The sequence below is a fragment of the Apteryx mantelli genome, chromosome 12 (assembly GCF_036417845.1).
Source record: "Apteryx mantelli isolate bAptMan1 chromosome 12, bAptMan1.hap1, whole genome shotgun sequence".
Taxonomy (NCBI): Eukaryota; Metazoa; Chordata; class Aves; order Apterygiformes; family Apterygidae; genus Apteryx; species Apteryx mantelli.
This window is the reverse complement of record NC_089989.1, coordinates 13,449,624-13,467,580: the sequence shown is the minus strand read 5'-3', so window position 1 is coordinate 13,467,580 and position 17,957 is coordinate 13,449,624. Positions and strand designations below refer to the sequence as shown.

The 17,957-nt window shown below is 45.5% G+C and overlaps 1 protein-coding gene across 2 annotated transcripts in view; it reads left to right on the top strand.

Moving 5' to 3' along the window:
• Window positions 1–236: 236 nt before the first annotated feature.
• The window catches only part of CACNA2D2 (calcium voltage-gated channel auxiliary subunit alpha2delta 2), a 273,384-nt gene continuing 255,663 nt past the window's right edge, over window positions 237–17,957 (top strand). The window contains exon 1 of one of the 2 annotated variants that reach the window (XM_067303266.1): window positions 237–530. In XM_067303266.1, coding sequence (XP_067159367.1) covers window positions 406–530 — 125 coding nt within the window. In that variant the 5' untranslated portion in view covers window positions 237–405. Of the gene's footprint in view, window positions 531–10,411; window positions 10,421–17,957 lie in introns of those variants that run through there. The other variant, XM_067303267.1, reaches the window with a different exon arrangement.

The window sequence follows — 17,957 nt, the reverse complement described above, 5'->3', positions numbered from 1 at the left end:
GCGCGGGGCCGGGGGGCGCGGAGCCGGCGAGCATGCGCGGCGGCGGCTCCCGCGCACGGGGCTGGAGCGCCTCCGGGGGGATGGAGGGATGCGGGCGGGGCGGAGGGATGCGGGGAGGGGAGGAGGCTGGGCCGGGCCGGGCCGGGCGGCCGCCTGCCTGCCTGCCTGCCTGCCTGCCCGCCCGCCCGCCTATTTGAGGGAAAGTATCAGTTTGTAGGCGCTCAGTGCTGGCCGCCGCCGAGAGGCAGCGGGCGAGCGGCCGCCGGTCGGTGCGAGCAGCCCGCGCGGCGCTGCCCCCCTGCCGAGGACTGCCGCGCTCATCGCACGAGTGGCGGCGGGGGGTGCCGCCCGCCCGCGGGGCCGCCGCCGCCCGCGCCCCTTCCCCGCCGCGTTTTTAATGGAAACATGGCGATGGCGGCTCCGACCGGCAGCGCGGCGCCCGTCGCCCCGGCCCTCTGCGGCCACCTCGCCCTGCTGCTGCTGCTCGCCGCCCCCGCCGCCCACGGCTACAGCTTCCCCCAGCAGCACACGTAAGTGCCGCCGCGCACGGCTGCGGGTACCGGCGTGGCCCCGGCCCGGCCCGGCCGCGTCCCGGTGGCGCAGCGCGGGCGGCGGCGGCGGCGGGGCCGCCCCGGGGCCTGCGGGGCCCCCGCGCCGCCGCCGCCGCTGCCCCCGGCCGCCGCTGCCCCCGGCCCCCGCGCCGCGCCGCCCCGGAGCGGGAGCAGGAGCGGGAGCGGGAGCGGGAGCGGGAGCGACCGCGCCGGGCTGCGGCGGCACCGCGGCCGCTTACCTTCCTCAGCCTGCCGGCGGGATGCGGGTCCGGGGGTGGCTCCGCAGTTATTTATTTAATTCATTCAATATGTATCGAAGTCTTGGATGTGGAATTGCCCTGCCCTCCCTCCTGCCCGCTCTCCTCCGCACCCAGGAAAAGGCAAAAATAGGAATGGACCGAAAGTTGCCGGAACACGCAAACTTTACCAGTGTGTGCCAGTTTTTAAGGCAGCTATTTAAGCGTTAATTTAGCAAGAGGGGAAAAACGACAGATTACTTTTCTTCCTTTCTTTTCAAGTACACAATATGGTATCTACGGCTGACTGTACCCAGTGGAGTTTTAGTATCAACTAATAATAGATTAATAGTTCCACAGGCTATCCAAAATAGGCTTTTTTTCCCTGAACTGACTGAAATAGATTTTAATCTGTTGAAATAGAAAGTCAGAAAGCAAATTATTTGGGTGAGGGGGTGGGGGGCTGGAGAGTCGGTGCGGGAAGGATGTAAATAGATTTTGGAAGACAATTAGTATTTTTGAAGTTAACGTTTGGGAATATTTGCTAGCATGTTTGTTTTTTTTCATGCTGTGATAACCCTGAAGCCCCGTTCCCCTCCACAAATCCATGCTAAATCTTGCCGAGATGTATTTTAAGAGACTGTCATCTACGTTATGAAATGCTGAGGTTTGTTGTCACAAAACTGAAAAAAATCCAGACAATTCAGAGTATAGGCTGACACAGTGTCCTTACAGTCTGCGTTTCTGAAGGTGGGGAAAGATTTCAATGACAGAGAGTTAATAATAGCAGTGTTGCCCTTAACTTTGTGCTGCCCCAGTGGATGTGGGCTGCTTTATGTCACAATTTTCTTGTCATTTTTGATTTGCTTAAGAATAGAAACATGTTTATATTTATATATATATGAAGTATTTTTGAAATCTTTTTAGCTTTTTGATCTCCAAGTACATTTTTACAGGCGTGTATTTGGCCTTCTGAAAAGAAGGCTTATCAGCAGGAGAAATGGTGTTGTTTATTTGGAAAAGCTGTAGTTTACCTTGTTACTATCTGGCTTCATTGAAGGCATGGTTATTTGCACTCTTCATTTATTCAGAAATACCTCCAATTCATCTGGATTCTTTCTGAGTTCTTTTGGGTCTGGTATCCATATTAATATCTTTGACCTTTGAGAACTGATGGGATCTTTTTTCTTGCTGTCAAGTAAATACAGAAATTTTTCAGCCTAGGACCATGAGAAATGTCTACCTAAAGGGGGAGAAAAAGAAAGGGAATGTGCTAGTACTTGTCCAAGTACCACATCCTTATGGCCTGCTCTTCTAGCTTTACTCACATGAATGATCTTTACTTATATGAGAATTCCTATGGGAGTAAATGGGATTATGAGTGTGGTGAAGAACTAATAGCACGCATAAAGTTCATGGGATGTTTCTGATATTTCAAGAGCTTTTTCGGAGGCTGTAAGTTGTTGCTTTTTCCTCTTCGATTCTGAGCACAGAATCTCATTATGGAATAAATCCCTTCTAGATACAAGTATACAAATCAGAATTGTTTTCTTTCTAACCGCGGGAAGTTTTTAAAGAAGGCTCTTATCCTAGGAGTATATTTTAAGAGACATATAACTTGTAAATGGTGAATTGGCCTTCCCCTCACCCAGACTGATTATTTTTCATATTGTCCTTATTAACAGTGCCAACTTTTTAGCCAAAGCAGTTTTATTCCAGGTAACTTACATTTCTTGCAGAGTGATTTGTTATGATGGATTTTGTTAGCTCTTTGCTCTTCCGATATCAGTGGCGTTAGCAGAACGCGCCTGATCCTGAACTGAGAGAGGCAAGATGCATGAAACTGAACCGAATGGCAAAGATGCGCTGTTTGTAATTTCTTAAAAATATGAAGGAATGGTCCTAAAAAGGACATAAATTTTGTGGGGGTGCTTCTGGTGACAGAGGATGGGCAGTAACGCTGACAAACTTTGCATGCGAAGAAAAGACGTAGAAGGGACACAAGACCTCAGCCTGGCCCAGTATCTTTTTGCTTGTTTTATTCCCATTATGACCTGTTTTGTGATCCCAGAAAAAAGAAGAGTCATGAATGGATATTTGATGATGATGCACAATTGCTGGGCAGTAGGTTAATGCCTGTAACATGTGGGCTGAAATGCCCTGTGCAGCGTGCCCCAGGGCTTCTGCGAGTGTTTCTCGGGAAACAAATATTTAATGGGAGTAGAAAGTGCAATGGTAGCTGGCACCAGCACCTGAACAACATCCTTTTATTGACCATTCCCCTCCAAGGAGCTTCCTAACTGCACCTTTCTTGTTTCCTAAAGATACTGGAAAAACCTGAAATCTTTTTGGAAGGTTTCTTGGTCGGAAGCTGAGTTGAGCTGATGAAATGGGCTGCTAAATTCTTCTCCTTGGGAGCCAATTTTCTTCTACTTTGGACAATGCATCCTTGTTATCAACAGGGAATAATACTGAGTTTTGATTGGAAACCTTGTTTATCTTTAGAGGTTTTCTCTGTGAGTCACTTAAGTCATTTTTCACTACAGGGCTCTTAAAAATGAGGCTGCTTTTTTAAGCAGCCCCAGACCTGTTTCATTCTGACAGACAGCAGACTGAACGATTAGGATATTTTGCTCGAGGAGGGGGGAGGAAAAAAAAAGAAAAGAACAGACCTATATATGTATATATATATATATTTTTTGCCACAGTGATATTAATTGTCAGCAGTGTTTCTATGTGTTGATTCTTGGTTCTGTCCCTGATAAATCACTGGTGCTCCACATTCTCTCTCTCTCCTCCTGGGTAGCATGGTTTTAATCATCTTATGCTGAGCTAAGGAAGGCTTGGCTCAGCCAGTTGTCCAAAGGGGAATTTCTCGTTGAGATTTAAAAAGCAAAATCCCAGACTGGAACAAACCCATTTGGGCGGGCATGTTCGGTGATGGCCATTGACTGACAAGGCTGTTTTGAGGAATGGTCATATATGAGAACGTGCATCCGTGTGGTTGATGGGATTAATGGCTCCGGGGGAAAAAAGACTGTTGGTTGCATAGTATTTAAAAGAAAAATTAACAGCAGAAGGATTCCTGTGGCAGCATAGTGACAACCTCTGCTTGAATCTCTGCAAGATTAGGTATTAGGTGATTGAAAGTGGTCGATCAGAAGAGTCCTGTGCCTGTATTACCGTTGCCCCCTGCTAATGGGAACTGCAGGCACGTGAGTGCTGGCAGCGCTGCCGCCGGGGAGCAGAACAGCCCCTCGCCCCCCTCACTTTGCAGAAAGGCTTTTTGTCTCTTGGACTTGAAAGAAAATTGCCATCTGCTAGAGGGTGGCGAGCCATTTGCTTCTTGCGAGGAAGCAGGTGTGTGCAGGATCGCTGCGTGTGCTGCAGTGAGGCTTGGCTCCTGTGCTGCTCTGCAACGCATCTCTGACCGGCCAGCGAGAGGAGAAGGCTCTGTCTGTCGGGTAAAGCACCAGCCTGGGGACCAGGGGCTGGTCCTGGCTCTCCGACATGAGCTTTAGCAATTGTCAGATGCAGACAGTAGTTTTTGGCAGCAGGTTTGAGGCATTGCCAGTGTTTCCGACAGAGCTACTGGGTAGTGAAAGCTGCTGCCAAGAGCAGTAAGGCCTAATAGGTGCCCATCACCACTGAAAGGTGGGCTTGAGGTTGTCACTACCAAAATAACTGCTTTCTTCCAGTACGTTTCGATTTGTGCTTTAGTCCTTTCACCCTCAAATGAGGTTAATGATGCTGGCAGTGATGGCACATCTTCTGGGCTATCAGGGCTTGAAATAAATAAATGTATTAGGACTGGACATTGTTAGGTTTGCGGGATACTTTGTTAGGTTTGCGGGATACTATGTGGAGGAAGCCCCTTCTCTTCTTCTACTGCTGTGCAGTTAGAAACTCTTGTAATTATGGTTTTGATGCTTGGCAGAGAAACTTGTCTGGAAAGGAGCAGCTAGGAAGTTGGGAGATGGCCCTGCTTGTCATCAGCTGCACTCCACCGAGCAGAGAGACAGCTCACTGGGAGGGCAGTCTACCCCCATGAGTGACTGATGTACAACATCGCGCCTGCTCTGCGAGAGCTAAGCAGCCTCTCTGAGAATTTGTACCCAGGAGAGGCATGGACACCCAGCGTCCCTGCCACAGAAGCTGCTTCCTGATGCTCGGGGACCCCCTAAACTGCACAGAGGCAGCTCAACTGCAGCAGGCACAGGACCAAATGCTTTTAAAAGTGGTTTGCAGTATTTCTTTGGAATTTAAAATTTTTTCTCTTTTCCTCTTCCTGTTATCATTCCTGAATGTTTCCTGCTCAGGTCTCCCATCAGGGACAGCTGTATATGAGCACCTGATTGAAAGTAGGAAAGGGAACATGACCGTAGGTTGAACATCTGCAAGGGTCTGCAGAACAGGGACAGGGACAGCTTCCTGGGGGAGCAGTGGGCAACTACAGCACAGCGTGTCAGTGTGCACATTAAGCTTATTCCTTGGCATCACGGGCTAATAAGGCCAGATAATTTATTTTAGTGGTCTTTGAGATTCTCCCGCATTTTCCCTGTTTCTGTTCTTCCCACTTTTGAACTCAATCCCTTATCACAATAACTTCTCCTCTGGGGCAGGAGAGCAGGAAACTTGTTTCCTCCATACTGCTAAGCATTACAGAGAGTAGGGCATTACAGTTTTGCTTTGAGAGATATTTCTTGCCTGTCTTTGTAACATATCAAGCCTATTCCCTGTCTGCAATGATCTCCTTCAGGATTGTGGCTCCAGGAGTTTGAGTCTTTCAACTGTATACATTGAAAAATTGTTAATTTAAATTTTGTTAGGAGAGCCTGTGGGTTCCCACCAAAATCAATAAGGCTCCTGCATGAAGACCTGAGAGTAGAAATGGGCTCATGCCTGGTGTTTAACGGGCCTAGTTCAGAAGTTTCATTCTAAAGAAACTTTGTGTGTGTTGTGTGCACGTGTGCAGCAGCCCCTTAAAAGCTGAAGGTGGTTACATAGAGTCTAAATGGAAATGTAGAAGTTTATCCTTGAGCAAGCTTCCTGGTGTTTGGCTTCAGAAGCCAGCAGAAAAGCTCTTGAGGGCTTAAGTGCTGGGGCATCTGCACACTATAACATTGTACATGTGCAATAAACTGTGAAATTTAGACAATACTTTTTTCAGGTGATGAAATATTCAAGTGGGATGAAATAAAAGAAAAAGTCATTACCAAGCAAAATACTTGAGTGGAATATTCAGCAAGAAAGGACACTATCTGAACATTTGGATATTTACTTTTCCAGGAGCCTCTTGAAAGCAAAATGTGTTTCGTTAGCAAAATTATTTTTTCCTCTCTTGGGTGTCGGTAGTACTTTGTTTAAGAACTGTTCCTATAATCCAGTCTTTATTCTCAAGTTTATTATTGCATGGGAAATGGGGTTGCACAAACTGTTGTTACTGGAGAGTTGGTTTGTATCAACAAGCTATTGGCACAGTTTTCTTTAGGCTCAGTCATTTGATCTTTCAGAGAATGCACATGAGTTTTCTTCATAACATTGACAGCAGTCCTACAAATCTATCAGTTCTATCTCATCATTTTTTGGTCATAAATATCATTTGAGACTGGAAATTACATAAAAATAAAGGGTGTTTACCCAGACCAAAGGATTGATTCTTTGGCTGTAAAGCAGAGTGTTTCTCACGTTGACTGATGCCCGAGTAATCAGTATGTTTAACCAGATCAGCTTGTTACGGGTGAAGGGGCTGCAGGGCAGGAGACGCAAGGAGCTGAATGGAAGTCAGGTCAGATGAAGGTTGCACGGTCTGTGGTTTCTGTATCTATTCATTAACTCTATGCAAAGTCATTATTCTTGCCTGTGATGAAGCTACCATGCAGCCTTTTCAGAAGCGCTTCTCAGTCAGGTAGCGATGGCATGAGAGCGGCTGTGTAGCACATCGTCTCCCAGGATCGCCCGAGACCCCTTCTTAGGGGAACCAGGATCAGGTCTCATCCTCTCACTGTCCCCACTTCTGGTTGAGGCTGGGAACTCCAGCAGAGGTAATTGCTGATAGCAAGCAGATTGTCAGATCGGGTGCTAAGCAGGGATATAAAACACTTAGTGCAATGGCTCTGATGATGATAAAGCCTTGGGCACAGTTGCCAAAACAGGAGTTGAGTTTGTGTATATGTAATGAACCAAGTGCCTTTGTGCAGGAACACCAGTGAAGCGAATGGAGTTAAACCCAAGAAGCAGGGGATGCGACGTGATTTTTAGCTCTCATTTAGCTCTCATAACCGCCCCCCCCCCCCCACACACACACACCAGTGCCATCTTTCTTTCATTGCCCGTTAAGGGTAGGAATGGAACTGCGCTTCCCATGGACCAGGCTGCAGTTGCTTTTGCGACAGTGGGTTATGAATCCATGGAAGCCAGCGGGCTGCTTTTTGGATTTCTGTGGGTGCTGCTGGGGTCAGAAACTGTCCTGCTGTGCCCTCCCTTACTGACACTTGGGGAATTCATGAATCAATACTAATTGTGCCAACTAGTGAGTATGTGTATCACTGTAATAGAAAACTCAGAGTGATGGATTACAAAAGGCACGTTCATTTACCTGACAAAGGTTGTCTATCTTGAATTATTTATGAGGTTTCACAGTGTGCTGGCAAATTTTGTAAAAGCAATGAAGTCCCGGTAATATAAGCCTCTTCACTGCAGCTTCCTGCTAGTGGAGTTTTTGCTAAGAAGGGCGGGGAGGTGGGGGATGGAGGAGAAGGAGAAAATGGGGGGAAACTGGAGGGACAGAGAGAGGCTGCTGTTTTCACGTGCAAATGATGAGGTGTGCAGAGCAATGAAGTGCGAATTAGTTAGATCATGCTGTGCGCTGGAGCAAAAATCTCTGTAGTGTTAGAGAGCAACTTATGCTTGGGGGGAAGGCTGGGGGGAAGGCTGGGGAGTATAGATGCAAGGACGGAGAAGGGGGCAGATCTAATGCCCATAATACTGGCAGTCTCCTATCCATATGATTATTATTTTCAGGGAGAGTTTCCTTAAAGTCAAAGTATATACTCATTTCACGATGATGCTCTCGTGGGCCTCAGGTTCCCCACGTGAAGTCGGTGTTTTCCAGCAGGAAAAGTGAAGGCAATAAAAGTCTGAGTCCTGGCCGGAGAGCGCTGGCTTGCCTGCGCCCCTGCTGTAACACCCTTTCAGAGCTAAAAATCAGTGAGGCGGCAGGCGTGGGGCAAGTTCGCAGTGCAGCTGCCCCTGCATACCTGCCTCATAACTACAGCCCCCCTGCTCTCCTGGCTTCCTAGCTTCTCGGCCTTTCAGGCACAAACAAAGTTACCCCTTAAGCTGTTAAATTGGTGGAAAGAATTGGGAGAGAGCGTCGAATCTCTCTCCATTGAAGTGACAAATGAGGAAATGATTTTCTTTATACATGCCAATGCTTTTCAACACATGACGGAGCTGCGGCCTGAAACTCTTCCCTTGTAGCAAGCTGCCAGTCCGTTTTGCTGTCAGGTTGTGCTTCTTCTCCAGTGGGTGTTTAGGATGCTTCAGTCCATGACACTACAGTATCTAGAGCCTGAGTTTGCATTCATCTTCCGAATAAGAAGCCAGAACAGGGGGCATGTGTGTAAATATTTTTAAGGGACTACCTTGTATAAGCCATTTATGCTCTAAGAGATGTATAAAGCTCTCACTGATTTCATTTCCTCTGAATCAAAGAGATTCGTACAGCTGAATTCTCAAATCTATTAAACTTTACGTAATAATATCTTTTTATTGTGGCCAGTGCTCATTTTCTCTAGTGTGGTACAGTGAGAGTGATGAATGCTGTGCCTTGTTTGCATTTCTAACATGTGGTGGGTATCAGAGTTAGATTTTTGGCAGCTGTAACATGGTCACTGAGAGGGAGAGAGACACACGCAGACGTAAGCCAAGCGAAGCACCTAATGTGCAACTTTCTCAGGTGTTGAACATCCAGGCAAATTCTGGGTGATGAGCGGTTGAACATCCTTTTATTGCTCCATAGCAAACTCAGTAGACCCAGGAGGAGCCAAAGTACCATTTTCTCATGTCTGAGGTAGTCTTATAAATCAGAGGTCAGTACTAAGCATTCGCTGTAGAGTCACGTTCTGGGGCTTGGCGGGGAAAAAATAGTGTAGGGCGTGCACTTCCATGGGGAGTATGGGCTCATGTGCTTCAGGACCTCTGCAGGGGGAAGGGAAGCCCATTGCTCATGTAAAAGTAAACCTGCTGCAGCAGCTTGTCCTGAGTAGCAGAGGAAGAAAGGGTGGAAGAAACAGCAGTTAATTATTCAAGACCTGCAAGCTGAAGAGTTTCAGGACGGTGAGCTTGCAGCTGCAGCTAAGCATGCACTGCAACTTCATGGGCACTGTGCTTTCACCTCCTCCGCTGCCTGCTCTGGGAAGGAGGGTGGATTACATGATAGTGATTTTTCATACTCTTGTCTTCAGGTGGCTCGTGGTTTTTATTTATTCTGTTTGTTTGTTTGCCGGGAAATCTTAATAGTTGTCAATCAGTGACTAAACTGATGACATTATTTTGCCTTCCACAGAATGACAGCACTTTCAAGAGCGCAGAGCAAAAGAGCGTCAGCCCCAAATGAGCCTTCAGTGCCCCCTATGTGCACAAGCACACACATTTCCATGCACCTCCTTGGCTCTGTGCTGTGGGACTGCTGATGGTTGAGCTGTTTTCCTGACCTCGGATTTATTACGATGCAGAAGAATTCACCACTGTCGGCCTTGCATGCTGTACTCTCTACAGTTATGTTAAATTTAAAAGCTGAGAAACATCAAAGAATTTAAGATACCGGGCCAAATTCATCCCTGGTGTAATTGTGCCGAGAGATGTGAGATTATGCTAGGGATAACTTTAAGGCCTTTGTCTTTTAATTTTTAAATATGGTCGTGGTTGTGGTTACTTTTTATTCGATTTTTATTATGGAATGAAGAAAAGGAATAAATCTAACACACCTACTGTTTGCTCATGCTTTAGTCCCATTTTCTAAATTACCACATTTAGTACCTGCCCACTTGTTTGACCTGGCAGCAAAAATGTTGCGTTGGCATTTTTGACATCAATACTGCCTTTTTGCCCATCATTTTAAGGCTAAATTGAACCCTTCTATGTTACTTGTTTTTTTGCTATGTTTATTTGTTTTGACCTAGTTTTCCCTTTAGAGGAAGACTCTAACCAGCTCTCGCTCCCACTACCTGCTTGGTGCTGGGGAAGTTGTGTCATAAGATGTGGCCCCTTCCCCATCCCTAGGCACCACAAGGGAAAGCTCGTGGTGGTTCCCTTAACTTCCCTTCCCTTGTGCTCCACACCTGGACATGCGGAGGATGAAGCTGCTCTAATACCTGTCTTTGGTCAGGTACAAAAGGGGTCTGACTGCTGCATCTTGACGCAGGGTCTTATTTTACTGTTGTGTCTGCTGAGATAGCTGATGCCTTTTTTTCCCCATTCTCCGAGCCCTGCAGTATCTTCTACACTCTGCTGTTCTGACAGCCGTGCTTGTGCCTCGTTTCCTCTGGAAGATACAGCATTATCGAGTCGGAGGTCAGATGGGATCCTGAGGCTAGGAACCTGCATGGAGAATTGCCTGTAACGATGCTGGTGTGTGGGAGTCTTTTTCCCTTTTTTTTATTTTTTCTTTCCCCGTTTCTCTCCCCTCTACCTTCCTCTTTTGACACCCTTCCAAGTGGAGCCTTGCACTGAAAGCATTGCTGGTTCATGCAGTTTATGAATGTGATTATGTGGACTGAAAGCAGCCTTTTTTTATTTTATAAGAGCCACTTAATAAATGTCACTTAATGGTGACTCTTAGGTAACTGAGTGCATGGCCTTCGCATCAGGAAGTGGCTGCCAGAACCTGTCATGTTCTCTAGAGTCACAACTGTGTGACGGAAGAGCAGGTTTGCCGGTTGTCCAAAAAAAGGTGGTTTTTTTAATGGTAGCTTGTGTAATACTTTTTCTTAGTTAAATCTAATTATTCCTATGTTTGTACCATTTCAAAGTTATTATTGGATGCCATAAGGTAGCATTAGTATTCTTATATATGAGGTTTCTTCCAGAGAAAACCAAGAGGCTGCAGAAATTAAAGATTTAGTAAATGGTACCTCTGCTTTCAGAGGAGTACCAGTGTGGTGGGGGGAGCTGAAAGGGGACCTGCTGTGGGCTGTGGAAGAGATGTTTCAGTTTTTACGTAACTCAAGGTCGCTACTGTGTTGGGGCCACATGTAATACGTGCGCATGAATCTCTCTACCTAACAGCTCGTGCCCCCTTAGATGGGTGAAGGATTCCTGTTCAAAGCCTGGCGTTTAAGGGGTTGGGTAGCATCGGTGGTGAAAGTGAGCTGGTTCGCTCTGCACTGGAGCAACCAACTTCCACTACTGGGTGAACTGCAATTTGTGAAGTATTTTGAAGTCAGCGAAATGCATTACATAGGAGTCCAGATCCAGTGATCCAAACGTGGACTATTCCAAGTCTCTTATTTAGTATTGTGTCTAAATGTTCCTATAAATTTAACCTACCTTTCTCATTTGACTTGGCTACAATATTCATTACAGTGTCATTCCTGCTCTTCAGTTTTTTCTACTGCTACGATATTCAGGTTTAGTATTTACCTTCCAGTAGTTTCTGCATAGCAGAGTGCTTGCATTGCTGGCTGTGACCTATAGTTAGTCTTGGATACAGATGCCTTTGCAGAGTCTAGAAAGATTTCAGCTTTTGGTAGCATGCTTGTGAGTGAGGAAAATAGCTTGAAAATTGTTGTATGTTAAAATTCTTTTGTGTTAATCTTGCCGTGATGCCGCAGCTTCTGTCAATATGTGGGTCAGCAAGATGCTTGTGATGGAGAGTGAAGGCAGATCCTGACTTTGGAAGAGTCTCAGCAAAGGCCTTGAGTTATGCCTTTGCTGTGGGGAAATCCACACCAGAGGAGTTTGGCCCATTTTTTCCAATGCCAGGCCTCTCTTCCAGTTGTTCTCTTATCCCTAATTGACCTGCTGGCCTACTTTCTGTCAACTACAAGTTAAAAGGTGACCAGCCTGTCAGTCTTGGCTAGCATCAGGAGCAAATCTTCAGGCAGTCTGTGCCTCAGGCTTGTCCCCCGAGGTGGATAATTCTTTCACAGAGCCTGTTGGATTGTCGTTGTCCACCACCCCTTTGCAGCATGAGCATCTTGTCCTGTTCTCTACTCTCCACTCCTTAAGGCTTTTTTATGCACACTTTGTAATACTGTTTGCATTTCCCCATTGCTCATTTTGCCGATGAAACTAGAGCTTCAAGGTCTCCGGTATGTCAGCGGTAGAGCAGGAAATAGATGCCAGATCACATAATTCCTGCTCATCTGTTCCTTTGAATGAACCCGTGCTCTTCATCTCGGAATGAGTGTTTATCCTGCTATGTGCTAACAAGACCTTAGATTCAACTATGAAGTGTAGCCAGGAGGATTTGGGCTCCGGGAAGAATGCCTTTCCCTTTCTTTAGTGTTGGAATAATGGGAGCTGTCCCTGTGTGTCAAAAGGCTCCTCTGCAGGGCAGTATTCTGAACATTAAAGTTTGGACAGTGCTATTCTGTGTATGGTTTAGAAGAAGGTGAGAGAGCCTACTGCCAAATGCTTACTGTGCCTCAGCATTGGGATTTTGGAAATGAAATGGGTGCCCTCTGCGGTATATGCCCTCATGCGTTTGGCTACTTGTGCTGTGTAAATTATGGCCAGGCACCTTTCCCAAGAAATGCTCTTCTTAAAATTACATTTTATGCTGATGATGCACTCATTTGGGATTGGATCTCTCTTGTGCTTGTTGCCTCCTCAAGGCAAACACTCGCTGCTGGAACTGGTTGTTGGGGGAACTGCAGAGCAGTAGCTCCTGACCATCCCTCAGATGTTTATCCCTTTGCATGGTATCTGAGATGTCATCTGAACATTTCCCACTCCGTGCGTGTGTCTGAGAGAGGAATTCTAGAGACCATTAAGCTGGGTAATTTACATGCTTCTTGAGCCTGTGCCTAGGGAAATATATTTCACAGGTAATTTCAAATCTCTTGGCGTGTGGAAGAAGTCATTATTCTAAATAGAAAGGGGTTGATGATGTCATAAGACCCATTGAGAGGACCACATTAAAGACTTTCTTTTTTTATCTTTTACAGAAAAGAGTCCTGGGTATTATATTCACAGGATTTCTGGATGCCCAGTGTTTTTGATTTTAATGTCAGTGCTCATTTATAAAAGCAGAAAAGCAAATTATCTTGTAATCTTAGGTTTCAGTTACGTGTATGCATATTGTGTGTGAGGGCTGGGAGAAGTACTGTGGAGTATCGGTACGTATGTAACTTTCCTGCTTTGGTACTTGAATGTTGTCTTTGAAGTGTGGACATCAAGCTTAGTGTCAGGAGAGTCTGAGTTGTAATCCTGGCTATGCTACTCAAAATACGTCTGGATTTGGGAATACTGTTTCACTTCTGTAGCTCAGTTCTCCCTTCCTGAAAAAAGGGAAAAATATTTCTGTGTCGGACATGTTAGGAGGATGTGTCCGTCCGTTAATGTTGATTGATCCCTTGGAAATTATGTGCGATGGACTTCTGCAGTATCTGTGCTGCATTTAACCAGGATATTGAAATAATGAGGGAAGGGAATGTTGGCAGTAACTACAATTGTTATGCACCCCCAACCCTGCTTCACTGCTGGTTTATTAGCTTGAGGCATTTGGTGAGGAAAGGGATGCAGCTGGGCCTAGGCTCCAATCAGATTTCCTAGTGACTGTTCCCTCTTCAAGAGAAGACAACTTGTTGCAGAGCAGTGTTTTTTTGCAGCAGGGGGAACTCTGCGGGTGCTCCGGCACAGCACCCTCGTTCCTCAGTTCCTCCAGGACAGGAGGTGCATTCCTTTAGGCATGAAAAGCTGGCTGCTGCTGCAGATGGGGAACCGATCCTGATGGACCAACGTCCTGATCCTGTATGGCAAATCCTGTAGTGCCTTCTGCAGACGGCCAGTGTGATTCAGTGCTCTCAATTTCTATATGCTGTATTCTTTTTCAATGGAAAGGCTGTATGTATTTGCTTCTCCCTGTGGAGGGAGCAGTGTTTTCCCCAGCTGGCTGGGAAGAAGGGGAGAGGAGGCCTGTGACCTGTGAACAGTGACAGTTTCATCCCTGTTACTGTAGTGCTCTGAATAATGCAGTGGCACAGGACAAAACTTTCATGCTTTCATCATCCCCACCTCAGCGTGTGTCTGGATGCCACCTTACAATAGAGAAGGTACAGCAGACAGCTTTTAGATGTTTATCACAAAGCAGTGAGGTAATGGCATAAAATGCAGTAAATTAATTTTTTTTAAATGCTCTCCACCCCCACCCCATTTTTCTTTCATTGCTGAAAAGGAGCAATACAATGAACAGCTTCTGGAAATGAAGGTGACTGCATGTGAAATAACAGGGTTCTGGGTGTTTGGCTGGTGAGAGATGCAATGAGTGAGCATCACTAAGTGCTTTATAATAACAATGATTACAACGCTCTCTCTTAGGAGCCAGGAATCTCTCAGGTGAGGGATTAGGAGAGTTGTTGTTTAAGGTGGGGGGTTTAACTGGACAGACATCTAGTGTCAGAGATGGCCAGAAAGCCCCTGAGGAATGTCATGTACGATTCTGTGACTGAACATCCCAGGAGACTTGGGATTAACATGTTTAGAAGCTGAAGAATGATGGCAATAGAGGCCCCGAAATAGCTCTTGTAACAGAGGGTCCTTTGTGGCAGAGGTTAATGGAATCTTTGCTTGGTAATGGAGAGAGGTTGTAGACACAAAGCCACCATAGGTCCAGCTAGTCATTAGTCCTCTACCAGACTCCTTAATACAGCTTGTATGTTAATGATCTGATTCATCATTGCGTGCTTAGTCCAGTACTGATTAGCTGAAACCTGCTGGGAAGGGTGGATGCTGAAAGCAGTCCTCCAGCTTCCTGTGGCTAGTAGGGGTGACCAGCTTGCCATTTTCAGCCTTGCCATAACTTGTGTTTCTCTGCAACTTTTCATACCAGAATGACTCTTCCTGGTAGCGACACCATCTTTGGGTCAAGTATTCCTGCGCAAGCAAGATCACTTTGGGAAGCTCTTTCTTGCCTGAGGCTTTGGCCGCTCCTTTGTTTCCCAGTTGCCACTACAGCATAAGGTCTCTCCCACATCGTCTAAGCAGCGCACCCTGAGAGATGATTACAATGTATGTACTTGAAACTCCAGCCATCAGGACAAGGCTCTTCAGTATCAGTCTTTGCTTTGTATCTGGACCAGACTTGTTAAGTAAATGACCCAAGCAAGGGGGGCTGTTTTGCATTGTACAATATCTGACTATTTACATTGCCAGGAGGTAGTTGTTATGAAGTAGTCAAAATATTTAGAAAGCTGAAGTCTTGCAGGAGCCTGAATCAGCCATTATGCTGTGGCTGAGCAGCAATATAGGAGCACAGGGCAACTCTTAACGTCTCATCACAAAGCTGTTTGCATATGCTTAGATGACAATGTTCTGGTGGCAAGAGATACAGAAAGATTACCCAAACTAGCCATCTCTGACATAGTCAAATGACAGCTTTGCTAGTTGTCCAAGCTGTGAGGAAAACTCTCCCATCCCCAACTGAAGGTGCAAATCCTGTTAGGAGTAGTTATACGGTCTGTTGGGGTAGTTCAGCCCTCCATTTGGTGATGAGGATTTACTGGAATGAACAAGAAGATGTAACAATCTGTCCTGCTTCTCTGTCTCTCTCCCGAGAGAGTCATGAATTATACACAGAATAAACAAATAACCTGATATGTCTGTCATTATATCATAAAGGCCTTTAATAATTCATGCAGTTTGCAAAATCCTTACTAAGACCTACCCTCTGTAACCTTATCTTCACAGTGGGGGATGGCATCTCTTCAGCTTCTCCGCTCGGTTTGCATCTGTAAAACAGAGAAGGCGTCAGCAAGGAGGAAGGTGTTTAATCTTAAAACTTATCTGTATAATGGGTTGCAAAGCAGTGTGCAAGAATTATCAGCTGCTGGGTCTCCAGAGATGCTGAACATGACAAGTGGCTGCACTGGGTGAAATTTATCCAGGTAGTGTGCTTAATAAAACTGACACCTATTCACTTCTTTATTAATTCATTACGTTTCAAGTCCAAATTTGTGACAGGCTTTGAGATGAGGAGCACAGTTCTAATTCTATGTGATAAGAGCACAAACATGGGAGAACCCCACGGGCCTCTGTTGCTCCTGATGCGCATCAGCAAGCATGTGATAGAAATCTGGTTTCAGTATGTAAAACAAGAGCAAAAAATCATAGCTGTATAAGAAGAGGGGAGAGTAAGGCTTACAGTTAGTTTTGGCTCCAAACAAAGCAGGTAATTAGTTTGGATAGTAGATTGCTGGTATTAACAAAATACAGCTCTAGGAAAGGGTAGCCATTGCCTTTAGCTTATTTTGCTTGTGTTACAGTCCTGGAGAGCCTTGCTTGCTGTGCTTCTGCCACCATCAAAGGAGAAGTCAGAGTATGTGAGCTACCTAGTAATGTTCCCATTCCCAGGAGCCGTTCCTATCCCCATAGTGGCATGAGGCAGTTGATATGGATCTCTAGGAGCAGCTAATTTATTCCCATTGTAAAACAACAGAATTTACCGCTGGAAAGAGTAGATTAGATTCTCTGTCTGGCAGAGGACTTCTTGCTGAACTTCTCTATGTACTGTCTGAAAATAGCAAACTAGTCAACTCTTTCATAAGGTGCCCAATTCTGCCTCCACTGACAGAAGTATGGCTTGGTGGCAATGCGCTGAGATCAGATTTACTCTGTGAGACTTTGTGAGGCTTAATTTATGCATGTTTTTAATGTACTTGGGGTTTCTCACATGGAGGCCCATAAGGTTCTGGTATCCTTCATAGGATGGTGCATTGTTGAGGGATGGCCTACAGAGGAACGGTAGGCTGTTAAGGATGGGAGGAACTGGATGACGGAGTCTGTGGCTGAGAGTGCTTTTTGGGAAAGTTCTCCTCTCTGCGTCACTGTCTGCAGAAGATATTTACTGTGACTGCTTTGCCATTTGTTCTTTTTATTGCTGTATCAATGAGAGGCATGTGCATGAGTTTGATCAAAAGAATACAGTGACTGCGTGGGGGCCTTTTGCAGTACTGCTGGGCAAATGTACCAGCTAACACATTCAGTGACTTTCTCCTCTTTCTGTTGGCAAATCATCTACAAGCAGATTGTGATTTTCCTCAAACCTACTCTTATTCTTTAAATTATTCACTGAATTATCCTTTGGCGTCCAACTCCTTTGCATATCAAATACTGAAAATCAGCTTTTTGTAAAGTTTGAAATTCAAGATATTTTGATTGGACACACAGCTCTCAAATAATGGTTATCATGGTTCTTTGTTGTACGGGGAGGACATTTCAAGTGGGGTCCTGCAGGGATCTGCCCTGGACCTAGTTCTATTCAACGTTTTCATTAATAACTTAGGCAGTGGACTAGGGTATATGCTTATAAAATTTGCAGATGACACTGAGCTAGGATGGGTTGGATGTGCTTTGGAAGTCATTATCAAAATTCAAAATGATCAAGAAAAATTGAACAGAGCGCCTGATATCAGCAAATGAAATTCAGTGAAAACAAATGCAAAGTGCTACACTTAAGAAGGAGAAATCTAATGTACAAATACAGAATAAAGAATATCTGTCTGGGTAGTAGAATGGCATAAAAAAAATTGAGAGTTGTACTGGATCACAAACTATGAGTCAACAAAGTGCTGTTGTAGCAGAAGGGCACACTCGTTCTGCAGCATAAAGTAGCTTCCTGGGCAAGACTAGGGATCTGATTATTCCTCCTCGCGCTGCGTTTGACTTCTGCTGGCATACCTGATCTAAGTTTTGGCATGAGCCTTAAAGGACATAAACTATAGAGAATCCAGAGGAGGGCACGAGAATGATGGGATGTTTAGAAAACAGTGCAAAGGAGGAAAAGCTGGAAAAACCTGAGTTTGTTTGGAGCAGAAAAGACCAGACTTGAAGTGCAAGAGATGCAACAGAATAATGCTTTTCCAGGCCTTGGAGATTATGATAAAGAAGAACAAATTAGTTGTTTTCTATGTCTTGTGCAGGGGGATAAGTGGAAAGAGAGAAGTGA